Genomic DNA, 16,036 nt, shown 5'->3' on the forward strand with positions numbered 1-16,036 from the left:
ATGGAAGTCAATGGGGACCCGAACTTTCGTGCTTTGTAAAGCCTCCTTACATGCTACATACCCCAAATTTACAGGGTATGTGCACCTTGGGAGTGGGTACAAGAGGAAAATTTTTTTTAGCAAAAAGAGCTTATAGTTTTTGAGAAAATCGATTTTAAAGTTTCAAAGGGAAAACTGTCTTTTAAATGCGGGAAATGTCTGTTTTCTTTGCACAGGTAACATGCTTTTTGTCGGCATGCAGTCATAAATGTAATACATATAAGAGGTTCCAGGAAAAGGGACCGGTAACGCTAACCCAGCAGCAGCACACGTGATGGAACAAGAGGAGGGTGGCGCAGGAGGAGAAGGCCACGCTTTGAGACACAACAACCCAGGCCTTGCATGAGGACAAGAAGCGTGCGGATAGCAATTTGCATTTTGTCGCCATGCAGTCATAAATGTAATACAGATGAGAGGTTCAATAAACAGGGACCGGAAACGCTAACCCATCACAGATGTTCATTGTTCATGTTACTTGGTTGGGGTCCGGGAGTGTTGCGTAGTCGTTTCCAATCCAGGATTGATTCATTTTAATTTGAGTCAGACGGTCTGCATTTTCTGTGGAGAGGCGGATACGCCGCTGATCTGTGACGATGCCTCCGGCAGCACTGAAACAGCGTTCCGACATAACGCTGGCTGCCGGGCAAGCCAGCACCTCTATTGCGTACATTGCCAGTTTGTGCCAGGTGTCTAGCTTCGATACCCAATAGTTGAAGGGTGCAGATGGATTGTTCAACACAGCTACGCCATCTGACATGTAGTCCTTGACCATCTTCTCCAGGCGATCGGTGTTGGAGGTGGATCTGCACGCTTGCTGTTCTGTGTGCTGCTGCATGGGTGTCAGAAAATTTTCCCACTCCAAGGACACTGCCGATACCATTCCCTTTTGGGCACTAGCTGCGGCTTGTGTTGTTTGCTGCCCTCCTGGTCGTCCTGGGTTTGCGGAAGTCAGTCTGTCGGCGTACAACTGGCTAGAGGAGGGGGAGGATGTCAATCTCCTCTCTAAAGTCTCCACAAGGGCCTGCTGGTATTCTTCCATTTTGACCTGTCTGGCTCTTTCTTCAAGCAGTTTTGGAACATTGTGTTTGTACCGTGGATCCAGAAGGGTATAAACCCAGTAATTGGTGTTGTCCAGAATGCGCACAATGCGTGGGTCGCGTTCAATGCAGTCCTAGGCCGAAGAGGTCATAGCCTAGGGTCACAAAACCTGTTTATTGGGCAATTTCAATGGTGGCGAGTCTGACGTACATAAATCGCAGCAATGGCCGTTAGCAACGTCTGAATCTCACGAAATGTCTCATGCAGGTAGAAGACATATTGTTAGACTTGGGCTCCAAAGATGGGTTCCCTACATCTCTGCAAACCAGAGTTACAGGGCTCCAAATTTGGTAAAATCCCCCATAGGCTTTCATTGGGCCTCCTATTTACAGTTCCAAAATCTCACATCTTTTCAAAGGGCAATTACTCAGCAGTGGCAAATTTTCTAGCATTGTAGGGACCCTTAGGGGGAACATGACTGGTGAGTTTCGGGCCCCTAGGCCAAAGAGGTCATAGCCTAGGGTCACAAAAACCTGTTTATTGGGGCTATTTCAATGGTAGTGATGGTGACGTACATAAATCGCAGCAATGGCCGTTAGCAAAGTCTGAATCTCACGAAATGTCTCATGCAGGTAGAAGACATATTGTTAGACTTGGATTCCAAAGATGGGGTCCCTACATCTCTGCAAACCAGAGTTACAGGGGTCCAAAATTTTTAAAATCCCCCATAGGATTTCATTGGCTCCCTATTTCACTTTCCAAAATCTCACATCTTTTCAAAGGGCAATGGCTCAGCAGTACCAAATTTTCTAGCATTGTAGGGACCCTTAGGGGGAACATGACTGGTGAGTTTCGGGCCCCTAGGCCGAAGAGGTCATAGCCTAGGGTCACAAAAACCTGTTTATTGGGGCTATTTCAATGGTAGTGATGGTGACGTACATAAATCGCAGCAATGGCCGTTAGCAAAGTCTGAATCTCACGAAATGTCTCATGCAGGTAGAAGACATATTGTTAGACTTGGATTCCAAAGATGGGGTCCCTACATCTCTGCAAACCAGAGTTACAGGGGTCCAAAATTGGTAAAATCCCCCATAGGATTTCATTGGCTCCCTATTTCACTTTCCAAAATCTCACATCTTTTCAAAGGGCAATGGCTCAGCAGTACCAAATTTTCTAGCATTGTGGGGACCCTTAGGGGGAACATGACTGGTGAGTTTCGGGCCCCTAGGCCAAAGAGGTCATAGCCTAGGGTCACAAAAACCTGTTTATTGGGGCTATTTCAATGGTAGTGATGGTGACGTACATAAATCGCAGCAATGGCCGTTAGCAAAGTCTGAATCTCACGAAATGTCTCATGCAGGTAGAAGACATATTGTTAGACTTGGATTCCAAAGATGGGGTCCCTACATCTCTGCAAACCAGAGTTACAGGGGTCCAAAATTGGTAAAATCCCCCATAGGATTTCATTGCCTCCCTATTTCACTTTCCAAAATCTCACATCTTTTCAAAGGGCAATGGCTCAGCAGTACCAAATTTTCTAGCATTGTAGGGACCCTTAGGGGGAACATGACTGGTGAGTTTCGGGTCCCTAGGCCGAAGAGGTCATAGCCTAGGGTCACAAAAACCTGTTTATTTGGGCTATTTCAATGGTAGTGATGGTGGCGTACATAAATCTCAGCCATGGCCGTTAGCAACGTCTGAATCTCACGAAATGTCTCATGCAGGTAGAAGACATATTGTTAGACTTAGATTCCAAAGATGGGGTCCCTACATCTCTGCAAACCAGAGTTACAGGGGTCCAAAATTGGTAAAATCCCCCATAGGCTTTCATTGGGCCTCCTATTTACCGTTCCAAAATCTCACACCATTTCAAAGGGCAATGGCTCAGCAGTGGCAAAACTCACCAGTCATGATCCCCCTAAGGGTCCCTACAATGCTAGAAAATTTGGTACTGCTGAGCCATTGCCCTTTGAAAAGATGTGAGATTTTGGAAAGTGAAATAGGGAGCCAATGAAATCCTATGGGGGATTTTACCAATTTTGGACCCCTGTAACTCTGGTTTGCAGAGATGTAGGGACCCCATCTTTGGAATCCAAGTCTAACAATATGTCTTCTACCTGCATGAGACATTTCGTGAGATTCAGACTTTGCTAACGGCCATTGCTGCGATGTATGTACGTCACCATCACTACCATTGAAATAGCCACAATAAACAGGTTTTTGTGACCCTAGGCTATGACCTCTTCGGCCTAGGGGCCCGAAACTCACCAGTCATGTTCCCCCTAAGGGTCCCTACAATGCTAGAAAATTTGGTACTGCTGAGCCATTGCCCTTTGAAAAGATGTGAGATTTTGGAAAGTGAAATAGGGAGCCAATGAAATCCTATGGGGGATTTTACCAATTTTGGAGCCCTGTAACTCTGGTTTGCAGAGATGTAGGGACCCCATCTTTGGAATCCAAGTCTAACAATATGTCTTCTACCTGCATGAGACATTTCGTGAGATTCAGACTTTGCTAACGGCCATTGCTGCGATTTATGTACGTCACCATCACTACCATTGAAATAGCCCCAATAAACAGGTTTTTGTGACCCTAGGCCAAGACCTCTTTGGCCTAGGGGCCCGAAACTCACCAGTCATGTTCCCCCTAAGGGTCCCTACAATGCTAGAAAATTTGCCACTGCTGAGTAATTGCCCTTTGAAAAGATGTGAGATTTTGGAAAGTGAAATAGGGAGCCAATGAAATCCTATGGGGGATTTTACCAATTTTGGACCCCTGTAACTCTGGTTTGCAGAGATGTAGGGAACCCATCTTTGGAGCCCAAGTCTAACAATATGTCTTCTACCTGCATGAGACATTTCGTGAGATTCAGACGTTGCTAACGGCCATTGCTGCGATTTATGTACGTCAGACTCGCCACCATTGAAATTGCCCAATAAACAGGTTTTGTGACCCTAGGCTATGACCTCTTCGGCCTAGGACTGCATTGAACGCGACCCACGCATTGTGCGCATTCTGGACAACACCAATTACTGGGTTTATACCCTTCTGGATCCACGGTACAAACACAATGTTCCAAAACTGCTTGAAGAAAGAGCCAGACAGGTCAAAATGGAAGAATACCAGCAGGCCCTTGTGGAGACTTTAGAGAGGAGATTGACATCCTCCCCCTCCTCTAGCCAGTTGTACGCCGACAGACTGACTTCCGCAAACCCAGGACGACCAGGAGGGCAGCAAACAACACAAGCCGCAGCTAGTGCCCAAAAGAGAATGGTATCGGCAGTGTCCTTGGAGTGGGAAAATTTTCTGACACCCATGCAGCAGCACACAGAACAGCAAGCGTGCAGATCCACCTCCAACACCGATCGCCTGGAGAAGATGGTCAAGGACTACATGTCAGATGGCGTAGCTGTGTTGAACAATCCATCTGCACCCTTCAACTATTGGGTATCGAAGCTAGACACCTGGCACAAACTGGCAATGTACGCAATAGAGGTGCTGGCTTGCCCGGCAGCCAGCGTTATGTCGGAACGCTGTTTCAGTGCTGCCGGAGGCATCGTCACAGATCGGCGGCGTATCCGCCTCTCCACAGAAAATGCAGACCGTCTGACTCAAATTAAAATGAATCAATCCTGGATTGGAAACGACTACACAACACTCCCGGACCCCAACCAAGTAACATGAACAATGAACATCTGTGATGGGTTAGCGTTTCCGGTCCCTGTTTATTGAACCTCTCATCTGTATTACATTTATGACTGCATGGCGACAAAATGCAAATTGCTATCCGCACGCTTCTTGTCCTCATGCAAGGCCTGGGTTGTTGTGTCTCAAAGCGTGGCCTTCTCCTCCTGCGCCACCCTCCTCTTGTTCCATCACGTGTGCTGCTGCTGGGTTAGCGTTACCGGTCCCTTTTCCTGGAACCTCTTATATGTATTACATTTATGACTGCATGCCGACAAAAAGCATGTTACCTGTGCAAAGAAAACAGACATTTCCCGCATTTAAAAGACAGTTTTCCCTTTGAAACTTTAAAATCGATTTTCTCAAAAACTATAAGCTCTTTTTGCTAAAAAATTTTTTCCTCTTGTACCCACTCCCAAGGTGCACATACCCTGTAAATTTGGGGTATGTAGCATGTAAGGAGGCTTTACAAAGCACGGAAGTTCGGGTCCCCATTGACTTCCATTATGTTCGGAGTTCGGCCATGTTCGGCCCGAACCCGAACATCTAGATGTTCGCCCAACACTACACGTGACCCGTTCGGCCAATCACAGCGCTAGCCGAACGTTCGGGTAACGTTCGGCCATGCGCTCTTAGTTCGGCCATATGGCCGAACAGTTTGGCCGAACACCATCAGGTGTTCGGCCGAACCCGAACATCACCCGAACAGGGTGATGTTCTGCAGAACCCGAACAGTGGCGAACACTGTTCGCCCAACACTATGTGTGATCTCTAGGGATGGTCGGAAATGCCAATTTCCGATTCCGCGGTAAATCCGCATTCCGCCATTGCCAAATACCGATTCCGCTTTCCGCTACCAATTTCCGCATTCCAATGCGGAATTTCCGCCGGAAATCGCGGAAATTCCGTCCGACTTTAACATCGATTTTCTCAAAAACTATAAGGTCTTTTTGAAAACTTTTTTTTGCATCTTGTTCAGAAGATTCTGCTTAATAAACGCTGAAAATTTGGTGTTTCTAGGACTTACGGGGGCTTTGCTATTAACCGCTAAAGTCGGCGGATTTTTACTGTAATGTAAATGCAGAAAATAAGCAGATGCGGATTTTCTGCATTTTACATTACAGTAAAAATACGCCGACTTTAGCAGTTAATAGCAAATCCCCCTTAAGTCCTAGAAACACCAAATTTTCAGGGTTTATTAAACTGAATCTTCTGAATAAGATGCAAAAAAAGTTTTCAAAAAGACCTTATAGTTTTTGAGAAAATCGATGTTAAAGTCGGGCAGAATTTCCGCGATTTCCGGCGGAAATTTCCGCGATTTCCGGCGGAAATCCGCCTAACACACTTGCATTACCGATTTCCGCATTCCGATGCGGAAATGCAATTTCCGATCGGAATTTCGGAAATTGCATTTCCGTGGAATCCGAATGAGCATCCCTAGTGATCTCCATGCTCCATCCAGTGACTAAGCATTACCTTGTACTCATACTGTGCTGTGTGATCTCCATGCTCCCATCCAGTGACTAAGCATTACCTTGTACTCATACTGTGCTGTGTGATCTCCATGCTCCCCTCCAGTGACTAAGCATTACCTTGTACTCATACTGCGCTGTGTGATCTCCATGCTCCTATCCAGTGACTAAGCATTACCTTGTACTCATACTGTGCTGTGTGATCTCCATGCTCCCCTCCAGTGACTAAGCATTACCTTGTACTCATACTGTGCTGTGTGATCTCCATGCTCACCTCCAGTGACTAAGCATTACCTTGTACTCATACTGCGCTGTGTGATCTCCATGCTCCTATCCAGTGACTAAGCATTACCTTGTACTCATACTGTGCTGTGTGATCTCCATGCTCCCATCCAGTGACTAAGCATTACCTTGTACTCATACTGTGCTGTGTGATCTCCATGCTCCCATCCAGTGACTAAGCATTACCTTGTACTCATACTGTGCTGTGTGATCTCCATGCTCCATCCAGTGACTAAGCATTACCTTGTACTCATACTGTGCTGTGTGATCTCCATGCTCCATCCAGTGACTAAGCATTACCTTGTACTCATACTGTGCTGTGTGATCTCCATGCTCCATCCAGTGACTAAGCATTACCTGGTACTCATACTGTGCTGTGTGATCTCCATGCTCCCCTCCAGTGACTAAGCATTACCTTGTACTCATACTGTGCTGTGTGATCTCCATGCTCCATCCAGTGACTAAGCATTACCTTGTACTCATACTGTGCTGTGTGATCTCCATGCTCCCCTCCAGTGACTAAGCATTACCTTGTACTCATACTGTGCTGTGTGATCTCCATGCTCCCCTCCAGTGACTAAGCATTACCTTGTACTCATACTGTGCTGTGTGATCTCCATGCTCCCATCCAGTGACTAAGCATTACCTTGTACTCATACTGTGCTGTGTGATCTCCATGCTCCCATCCAGTGACTAAGCATTACCTTGTACTCATACTGTGCTGTGTGATCTCCATGCTCCATCCAGTGACTAAGCATTACCTTGTACTCATACTGTGCTGTGTGATCTCCATGCTCCCCTCCAGTGACTAAGCATTACCTTGTACTCATACTGTGCTGTGTGATCTCCATGCTCCATCCAGTGACTAAGCATTACCTTGTACTCATACTGTGCTGTGTGATCTCCATGCTCCCATCCAGTGACTAAGCATTACCTTGTACTCATACTGTGCTGTGTGATCTCCATGCTCCATCCAGTGACTAAGCATTACCTTGTACTCATACTGTGCTGTGTGATCTCCATGCTCCATCCAGTGACTAAGCAGTACCTTGTACTCATACTGTGCTGTGTGATCTCCATGCTCCATCCAGTGACTAAGCATTACCTGGTACTCATACTGTGCTGTGTGATCTCCATGCTCCCCTCCAGTGACTAAGCATTACCTTGTACTCATACTGTGCTGTGTGATCTCCATGCTCCCCTCCAGTGACTAAGCATTACCTTGTACTCATACTGTGCTGTGTGATCTCCATGCTCCATCCAGTGACTAAGCATTACCTTGTACTCATACTGTGCTGTGTGATCTCCATGCTCCCCTCCAGTGACTAAGCATTACCTTGTACTCATACTGTGCTGTGTGATCTCCATGCTCCCCTCCAGTGACTAAGCATTACCTTGTACTCATACTGTGCTGTGTGATCTCCATGCTCCCATCCAGTGACTAAGCATTACCTTGTACTCATACTGTGCTGTGTGATCTCCATGCTCCCATCCAGTGACTAAGCATTACCTTGTACTCATACTGTGCTGTGTGATCTCCATGCTCCATCCAGTGACTAAGCATTACCTTGTACTCATACTGTGCTGTGTGATCTCCATGCTCCCCTCCAGTGACTAAGCATTACCTTGTACTCATACTGTGCTGTGTGATCTCCATGCTCCATCCAGTGACTAAGCATTACCTTGTACTCATACTGTGCTGTGTGATCTCCATGCTCCCATCCAGTGACTAAGCATTACCTTGTACTCATACTGTGCTGTGTGATCTCCATGCTCCATCCAGTGACTAAGCATTACCTTGTACTCATACTGTGCTGTGTGATCTCCATGCTCCATCCAGTGACTAAGCATTACCTTGTACTCATACTGTGCTGTGTGATCTCCATGCTCCATCCAGTGACTAAGCATTACCTGGTACTCATACTGTGCTGTGTGATCTCCATGCTCCCCTCCAGTGACTAAGCATTACCTTGTACTCATACTGTGCTGTGTGATCTCCATGCTCCCCTCCAGTGACTAAGCATTACCTTGTACTCATACTGTGCTGTGTGATCTCCATGCTCCCCTCCAGTTACTAAGCATTACCTTGTATTCATACTGTGCTGCGTGATCTCCATGCTCCCATCCAGTGACTAAGCATTACCTTGTACTCATACTGTGCTGTGTGATCTCCATGCTCTCCTCCAGTGACTGACTAAGCATTACCTTGTACTCATACTGTGCTGTGTGATCTCCATGCTCCCATCCAGTGACTAAGCATTACCTTGTACTCATACTGTGCTGTGTGATCTCCATGCTCCATCCAGTGACTAAGCATTACCTGGTACTCATACTGTGCTGTGTGATCTCCATGTTCCCATCCAGTGACTGACTAAGCATTACCTTGTACTCATACTGTGCTGTGTGATCTCCATGCTCCCCTCCAGTGACTAAGCATTACCTTGTACTCATACTGTGCTGTGTGATCTCCATGCTCCCCTCCAGTGACTAAGCATTACCTTGTACTCATACTGTGCTGTGTGATCTCCATGCTCCCCTCCAGTGACTAAGCATTTCCTGGTACTCATACTGTGCTGTGTGATCTCCATGCTCCCATCCAGTGACTAAGCATTACCTTGTACTCATACTGTGCTGTGTGATCTCCATGCTCTCCTCCAGTGAATAAGCATTACCTTGTACTCATACTGTGCTGTGTGATCTCCATGCTCCCATCCAGTGACTAAGCATTACCTTGTACTCATACTGTGCTGTGTGATCTCCATGCTCCCCTCCAGTGACTAAGCATTACCTTGTACTCATACTGTGCTGTGTGATCTCCATGCTCCCCTCCAGTGACTAAGCATTACCTTGTACTCATACTGTGCTGTGTGATCTCCATGCTCCCCTCCAGTGACTAAGCATTTCCTGGTACTCATACTGTGCTGTGTGATCTCCATGCTCCCATCCAGTGACTAAGCATTACCTTGTACTCATACTGTGCTGTGTGATCTCCATGCTCCCCTCCAGTGACTAAGCATTACCTTGTACTCATACTGTGCTGTGTGATCTCCATGCTCCCCTCCAGTGACTAAGCATTACCTTGTACTCATACTGTGCTGTGTGATCTCCATGCTCCATCCAGTGACTAAGCATTACCTTGTACTCATACTGTGCTGTGTGATCTCCATGCTCCCATCCAGTGACTAAGCATTACCTTGTACTCATACTGTGCTGTGTGATCTCCATGCTCCCCTCCAGTGACTAAGCATTACCTTGTACTCATACTGTGCTGTGTGATCTCCATGCTCCCATCCAGTGACTAAGCATTACCTTGTACTCATACTGTGCTGTGTGATCTCCATGCTCCCATCCAGTGAGTAAGCATTACCTTGTACTCATACTGTGCTGTGTGATCTCCATGCTCCATCCAGTGACTAAGCATTACCTTGTACTCATACTGTGCTGTGTGATCTCCATGCTCCCCTCCAGTGACTAAGCATTACCTTGTACTCATACTGTGCTGTGTGATCTCCATGCTCCCATCCAGTGAGTAAGCATTACCTTGTACTCATACTGTGCTGTGTGATCTCCATGCTCCATCCAGTGACTAAGCATTACCTTGTACTCATACTGTGCTGTGTGATCTCCATGCTCCCCTCCAGTGACTAAGCATTACCTTGTACTCATACTGTGCTGTGTGATCCCCATGCTCCATCCAGTGACTAAGCATTACCTTGTACTCATACTGTGCTGTGTGATCTCCATGCTCCATCCAGTGACTAAGCATTACCTTGTACTCATACTGTGCTGTGTGATCTCCATGCTCCCCTCCAGTGACTGACTAAGCATTACCTTGTACTCATACTGTGCTGTGTGATCTCCATGCTCCCCTCCAGTGACTAAGCATTACCTTGTACTCATACTGTACTGTGTGATCTCCATGCTCCCCTCCAGTGACTAAGCATTACCTTGTACTCATACTGTGCTGTGTGATCTCCATGCTCCCCTCCAGTGACTAAGCATTACCTTGTACTCATACTGTGCTGTGTGATCTCCATGCTCCCCTCCAGTGACTAAGCATTACCTTGTACTCATACTGTGCTGTGTGATCTGGTTTTCTTGTATTCCTGTATTGTCATATTGCTGTATGTCACCCCTTAATATTGTCTGTAACCTAAACTAATGTCCAGCGCTGCGTAATATGTTGGTGCTTTATAAATACAATAAATAATAAAGAAATATAAGGGATTTAAGCTGCATGTATTGTTGGTCTAATGCAATTAGCACTTTAGCAGCACAACAACAACATTCCTGGCACACTGCTTTTCTCATGTTCTCTGAAAAGTGTCAAGGTATGTGGTTCTTGCTTCAGAAAGTCTAGCTCAAACGCACCTGGCAAATGATAAGCAGTGTGGTTGCCCATCTGAAAAGTTTTAAAATATTTGCAGCAAGTAGGAAAGCATCGCTGATGAAAAGATTTACTTTGTCTTACTTTTCCAGACTAAAAGTCCACCTTTCTCCAGATAGTGATATATATAATGAAGGCACGGGAGGTTTTATTTGTACAAAGTAAGACATTTTACAAATCTGCTGTGACCAGAAATCGCTGTGGATAACAGGCTAAGGTAACTATGCACAGTTTCCTTTTTAATTCTCCACCTTAGTAATGACATCATCAACAAAAAGGCAGTTTCAATGTAGGACAAACAAAGCAACGTGCTTGAATACTTGGATGGCAACACACGTATCTTACATATGCATTAAGTATGGGATTGCTTTATGAACAACAGTCTGAAATGACAAACAATAGAACACATTTTTTTATCGACTCTTTATCGTTCATATAGTTATCCTAATGGCCTTTATCACAAAGAAATGTCTTCTGTGTAAAATGTACAAGCTCCACCTTCTCCCATGTTCCCAGAAAAGCAGTGCTGAATGTTTAGGTTTCAGGTTCATTTGAAGAGCCCACCCCCCATGAAAATTATCTCTCCTCTAACATCAGTCACTGAGCGAGTTGCACTCTCCTGAAAGTGACTGAATCTCAATTAGGAAGCGTGCTGGAGCAATGCCACTAATATGTGTCTAGAGAAAATCCGTGCAACACTTGGTCTTTTTTTTTTTATCTGGGCCAGGGCACTGTCTACATGGAGTTATATTTTTAGTGTTTGCATGGATTTCCTCTGGGCACTCTGGCATCTTCCCACACCCTAAAAACATCCAAACATGTTATTGGTTTCCCCCCAAAATGCCTAAAGAGTATGGAGGGCTATAGTAGGGAGTCGGGACTAGATTGTGAAGCCCTCTGAGGAACAGTTGGTGACAAAACTATGAAGTCTGTTAAGAACTACAGCATTGTCAGGGATATCTCAATACCTAAGTTAATACAAATAAATAGATATACACCACTTTTTTTGTTAAAACAAAGTCTACTCCTAGAAATGTTATCATGCAACTAATCTGTGAGAACTAAGAAGGGAATTTGCTTATAGTATCAGTTTTAGTAACTGGAATATGATTGTTTTTTTCCGACTGATTTCACTCCTGCAAGAGAAATCAGTAGGAAAACCAGCTTGAGCTTCATTGTAGTGTCTCCTTCTAGTGTCTCCTGCTACGCCACCTCATATATTGGAAACCTGAGGGTGCGGGATCCTTTTTTCTTCTGACTGCATCCTCCACCATGTCTTGCACTGTATTTCTAAGGAGGCATTCCCTACTACTGTGTGTTTCATTCCCTTATCTATTAACCTGATGGAGAAAGACGCGACTCCTTTGTGACTGTAACGTGTGTGAAAGATTGTAAGCCTGATAGGGTAGAGTCATCTTCTCCTCTTATTGTATTCTATTTTCACCTACTTCTTTATTTGTAGGCCTGATCAGACAGGATCCTCTTTGTATTCTACCTCTACTACGTCCTTTTTCTCCACCTTAGTTTTAAACCTAATTAGGCAGGTGGGCTGCTACTCACACCACTCTTACCTCGCCTGTTACATTTCAAAGCTGATGGGTATTCCTTATCTTCTGCGACAGGTTTTTGCAATTGTCCTGCATTTGCAATTCATACTCCTTAACAGGGCCGGATTTCTACTTTTTACCACCCTAGGCCAACTGTTTACCACCACGCCCCCCCCCCCCCCCCAAAAAAAAAAAAAAACCTGTGTGTGCCACACAATACCATACTACCAGGACAGATGAGTGGAAGAGAAAGAACAAGATGGGAGAGAGGGGGGAGAAAAAGACAGGGAAACAGAATAGGAGAGGGGGAGAAGAAAAGACAGAGAACATGAGATGGGAGAGGAGGTGGATGAAAAGACACGGAGCATGGGAGAGGAAAAGACACAGAACACGGGATGGGAGAGGGTGGGGGAAGTGGAAAAGACAGGTAACATGGAATGGGAGAGGGAGGAGAGGAAAAGAAAGGGAAAGTGTGACAGAAAGGAAACTGGAAAAAAAAAGAGGAAGAGGAAAATACGTTTCACTTGTCACAAGAGAGTGGAGTGACTGTCTGAGATTAATGATGCAGGCACACTGAGACAGAGCATTGGCGAGCAAAAGGCAAGTCACCTTATCTAAATTGCAATCATTATTGTTTGCTTACTCGTGTCCCACTCCCTCTTGTATAAGCAAATTCTTCTTTCCCCAGCACTCTGCAGAGTCTCCCGGCAGTAAGACAACATCACAGAAACAGCCGGAAAGTAGAGGAGGTGGGCGGGGCATGTCGGGAGACTCTGTGAGCTAAGCTGCAGCCAGCCAGGCAACACTTGTCATGTATAAGCTGCCTGCAGGCTGGCTCCTGGGAATGATCATTGCCCACCTGCAGGCAGCACAGCACAGGCAGGGCGCCAGGATATTTTATCATTAACTGCTGGCTGGCTTACATCCCAGACCCGAGCATGCAGCCTACCTGCGGCCCCCGGCCTATCTTTAACTCTAATGCAGGGCAGCCAGCGGGTGGGTACCAGGTCTGTCTGCCTCAATGACTCGTTTACTGGTGGTGAAGGAGGAGCATTGTTTCTGAGGAGACAGAGTGCAGCTGCTAGCAGAGTGGCAATGACCGAGTGTCTGATAGCGTGTTCGGGATCCAGCCCTGATCTTCAAATCTACCACTCTGCCTCTCTACCCAGTGTCAGAGGGGAGGGGGCGGGTCAGAGCACACAGTATGCATGAGAGAGACAAGCAACAGCAGGGCGTCTCATCCCTGCGCGGATAGGTAATTATGGAACAGCTGATCTGTCAGCTGCAACACTGCCCCAGCTCAAGCCCCGCCCTAGTCCCAGGCCTATTCAGCCTGCCCACAAATCCGGCCCTGCTCCTTAAAGGAACCTGAGGTGAGAGGGATATGGTGGCTGACATTTTTATTTAATTTTAAACAATACCAGTTGCCTCGCTGTCCTGCTGATCCTCTGCCTCTAATACTTTTAGCCATAGACCCTGAACAAGCATGCAAGTCAGATCTTTCTGTTTGTGTTAGGTGTATAATTTGGACACAATTGATTCCAAAGAGATCAGCAGGACGCTCAGCAACTGGTATTGTTTGAAAGGAAATACATATGGCAGCCTCCGTATACCTCGCACTTCAGGTTCCCGTTAATAATTTATTTTGCAGTCTTGCACTATATACCTTATAGCGAAGTTATTAAAAAAAAAAGAACAAGAGTTTAATCTTTTTCCATATTATCCAGACTTTATTTCCGAAGTTCAGATATACACTTCACATTTTTATCTTGTCCAAACTATTATCTTTGTACATTTTTATATGCAGAAAATGCAAACAAGTAATATCACCGTCATCGTTCTTCTGGGTTTTCCGGGTGTTCAACAACATTTCAAGAATGTGTTCTTCTTCCTCATTTTCATCATTTACTGCTTGACTATCTTGGGAAATATCCTCATCATTACTCTGGTTTTCTCGAGTAAAAACCTCCAGTCTCCCATGTACATTTTCATCACGCAAGTGTCTATAACAGACATCTTCCTCTCAACCGATATCATTCCCAATACCTTCCCTGTTGTTTTGAATGAAGGTGGGACTATTTCCCTGCAAGGCTGCATAGCTCAGTTTTTGTTCTTTGCTAATGCAGAAGCCACAGAGTGCCTTCTTCTTGCAGTAATGTCCTATGACCGCTACCTGGCGATCTGTAACCCATTTCATTACAGCACAATAATGACCCCCTTACTTTGTCTGAAATCAATTGTTTTTACGTGGCTGTTGAGTTTTGTTATGACTTTGGCAGATGCTATTGCCATGTGTTATTTAACCTTCTGTAGAACTAATGTCATTGACCATTTCTTTTGCGACTTAACGCCTCTCCTGGGACTTGCTTGTTCTGATACTTCTCTAGTTCGTATTCTGTCTGGCTTTTTTTGCTTTATTGTATTAATCTGTCCTTTTATCTCAATTGTTGTATCATACTTCTATATTGTCTTTACTATACTGAGGATTCCATCCATTACAGGGAGACAGAAGGCTTTCTCTACTTGTAGTTCTCATCTCACCGTTGTTGGTCTGTTTTATGGTGCTTTGATATCAGTTTATGTTGTTCCATCTCAAGGACACCCATTCGTCATCAACAAAATCATGTCTCTCTCTTATACTGTAATGACACCATTGCTTAATCCACTTGTCTACAGCTTAAGGAATAAAGACTTCAAGGACGCTTTCAGAAAATATTGGCAACATTCAAAGTCCATGTAAATATAAAAAAAAAGCCTTGTCACTGTGCTAGTGCCCCTGGCTCTAAGGAGATATGGAGCCACATCAGATCTTTAAAGTGTACCTGAGGTGACATGTGACATGATGAAATAAACATGTGTATGTACAGTGCCAAACCTGTTAATAACCAGGCTTTTTTTGTTTTCTTTTCTGCATGAAGAATTTACTTATGGAAGAGCAGCACGGGGAAGAGGCTTATTCTTAGTGAGGGTTCAGAGACATTACAGATGTTGTTTTTGTGTATCTGAACTGCTGTTTATCATGCACTCCTGTTGGAGCTTCCACTGGAGACTCTACACCTTATACAAGAGTATACTGTAACAGCGAAAGTTTAGGCTGATACTTTGCAAGAAGGATGGAACACTTACTGCCAGAGTGGTAAACGTGTATTTGCATTGGAGCATCAACCTTTATTTTTGCCATTACCTGTGTTGGGAATACCAGGATCTCCTTGACCCATTGTTGCATTAAATGGTACTGTATTGTTGACTACATAAATTGCTTGACTGAGGAAGTTAATCTGCAGAGAACAACTTCTTAGTAACATATTTAAAAAGGGTCAGTGTTCATGTATTTCTGCTCTGGGGCACCTAATAGACTGCCATTGAGTAGAGACAATAAGATATTAAATCTCTCTATTCATAAGAAAAAGCATGTGCTCCATACATCCTTGTCTGTGCAATTTTAATAACAACTTCAGTCTCCGGACATCTTACATCACAACATTGCTAAGTATAGCAGCATGGGTGGCAGCTCTGGTAGTGGAGATGGATGACGGGTACAAATGTAGACAAGCGACGGCCGTTTTGCATCTACTGACGCTTAATCA

General features: G+C 45.1%; 1 protein-coding gene across 1 annotated transcript; it reads left to right on the forward strand.

Annotated features, from left to right (window-relative positions):
* The first annotated feature begins 14,259 nt into the window (after positions 1–14,259).
* Positions 14,260–15,189, forward strand: LOC137561896 (olfactory receptor 11L1-like). Its single transcript, XM_068273244.1, has one exon. The coding sequence runs from the start codon at positions 14,260–14,262 to the stop codon at positions 15,187–15,189; it is 930 nt and encodes a 309-aa protein (XP_068129345.1).
* Positions 15,190–16,036: the final 847 nt, after the last annotated feature.

Source organism: Hyperolius riggenbachi, chromosome 3 (assembly GCF_040937935.1).
Source record: "Hyperolius riggenbachi isolate aHypRig1 chromosome 3, aHypRig1.pri, whole genome shotgun sequence".
Lineage (NCBI taxonomy): Eukaryota > Metazoa > Chordata > Amphibia > Anura > Hyperoliidae > Hyperolius > Hyperolius riggenbachi.

Excerpts from the sequence above, each read along its gene's own strand:
- LOC137561896 (XM_068273244.1), top strand. The coding sequence starts at position 14,260 with ATGCAAACAAGTAATATCACCGTCATCGTTCTTCTGGGTTTTCCGGGT.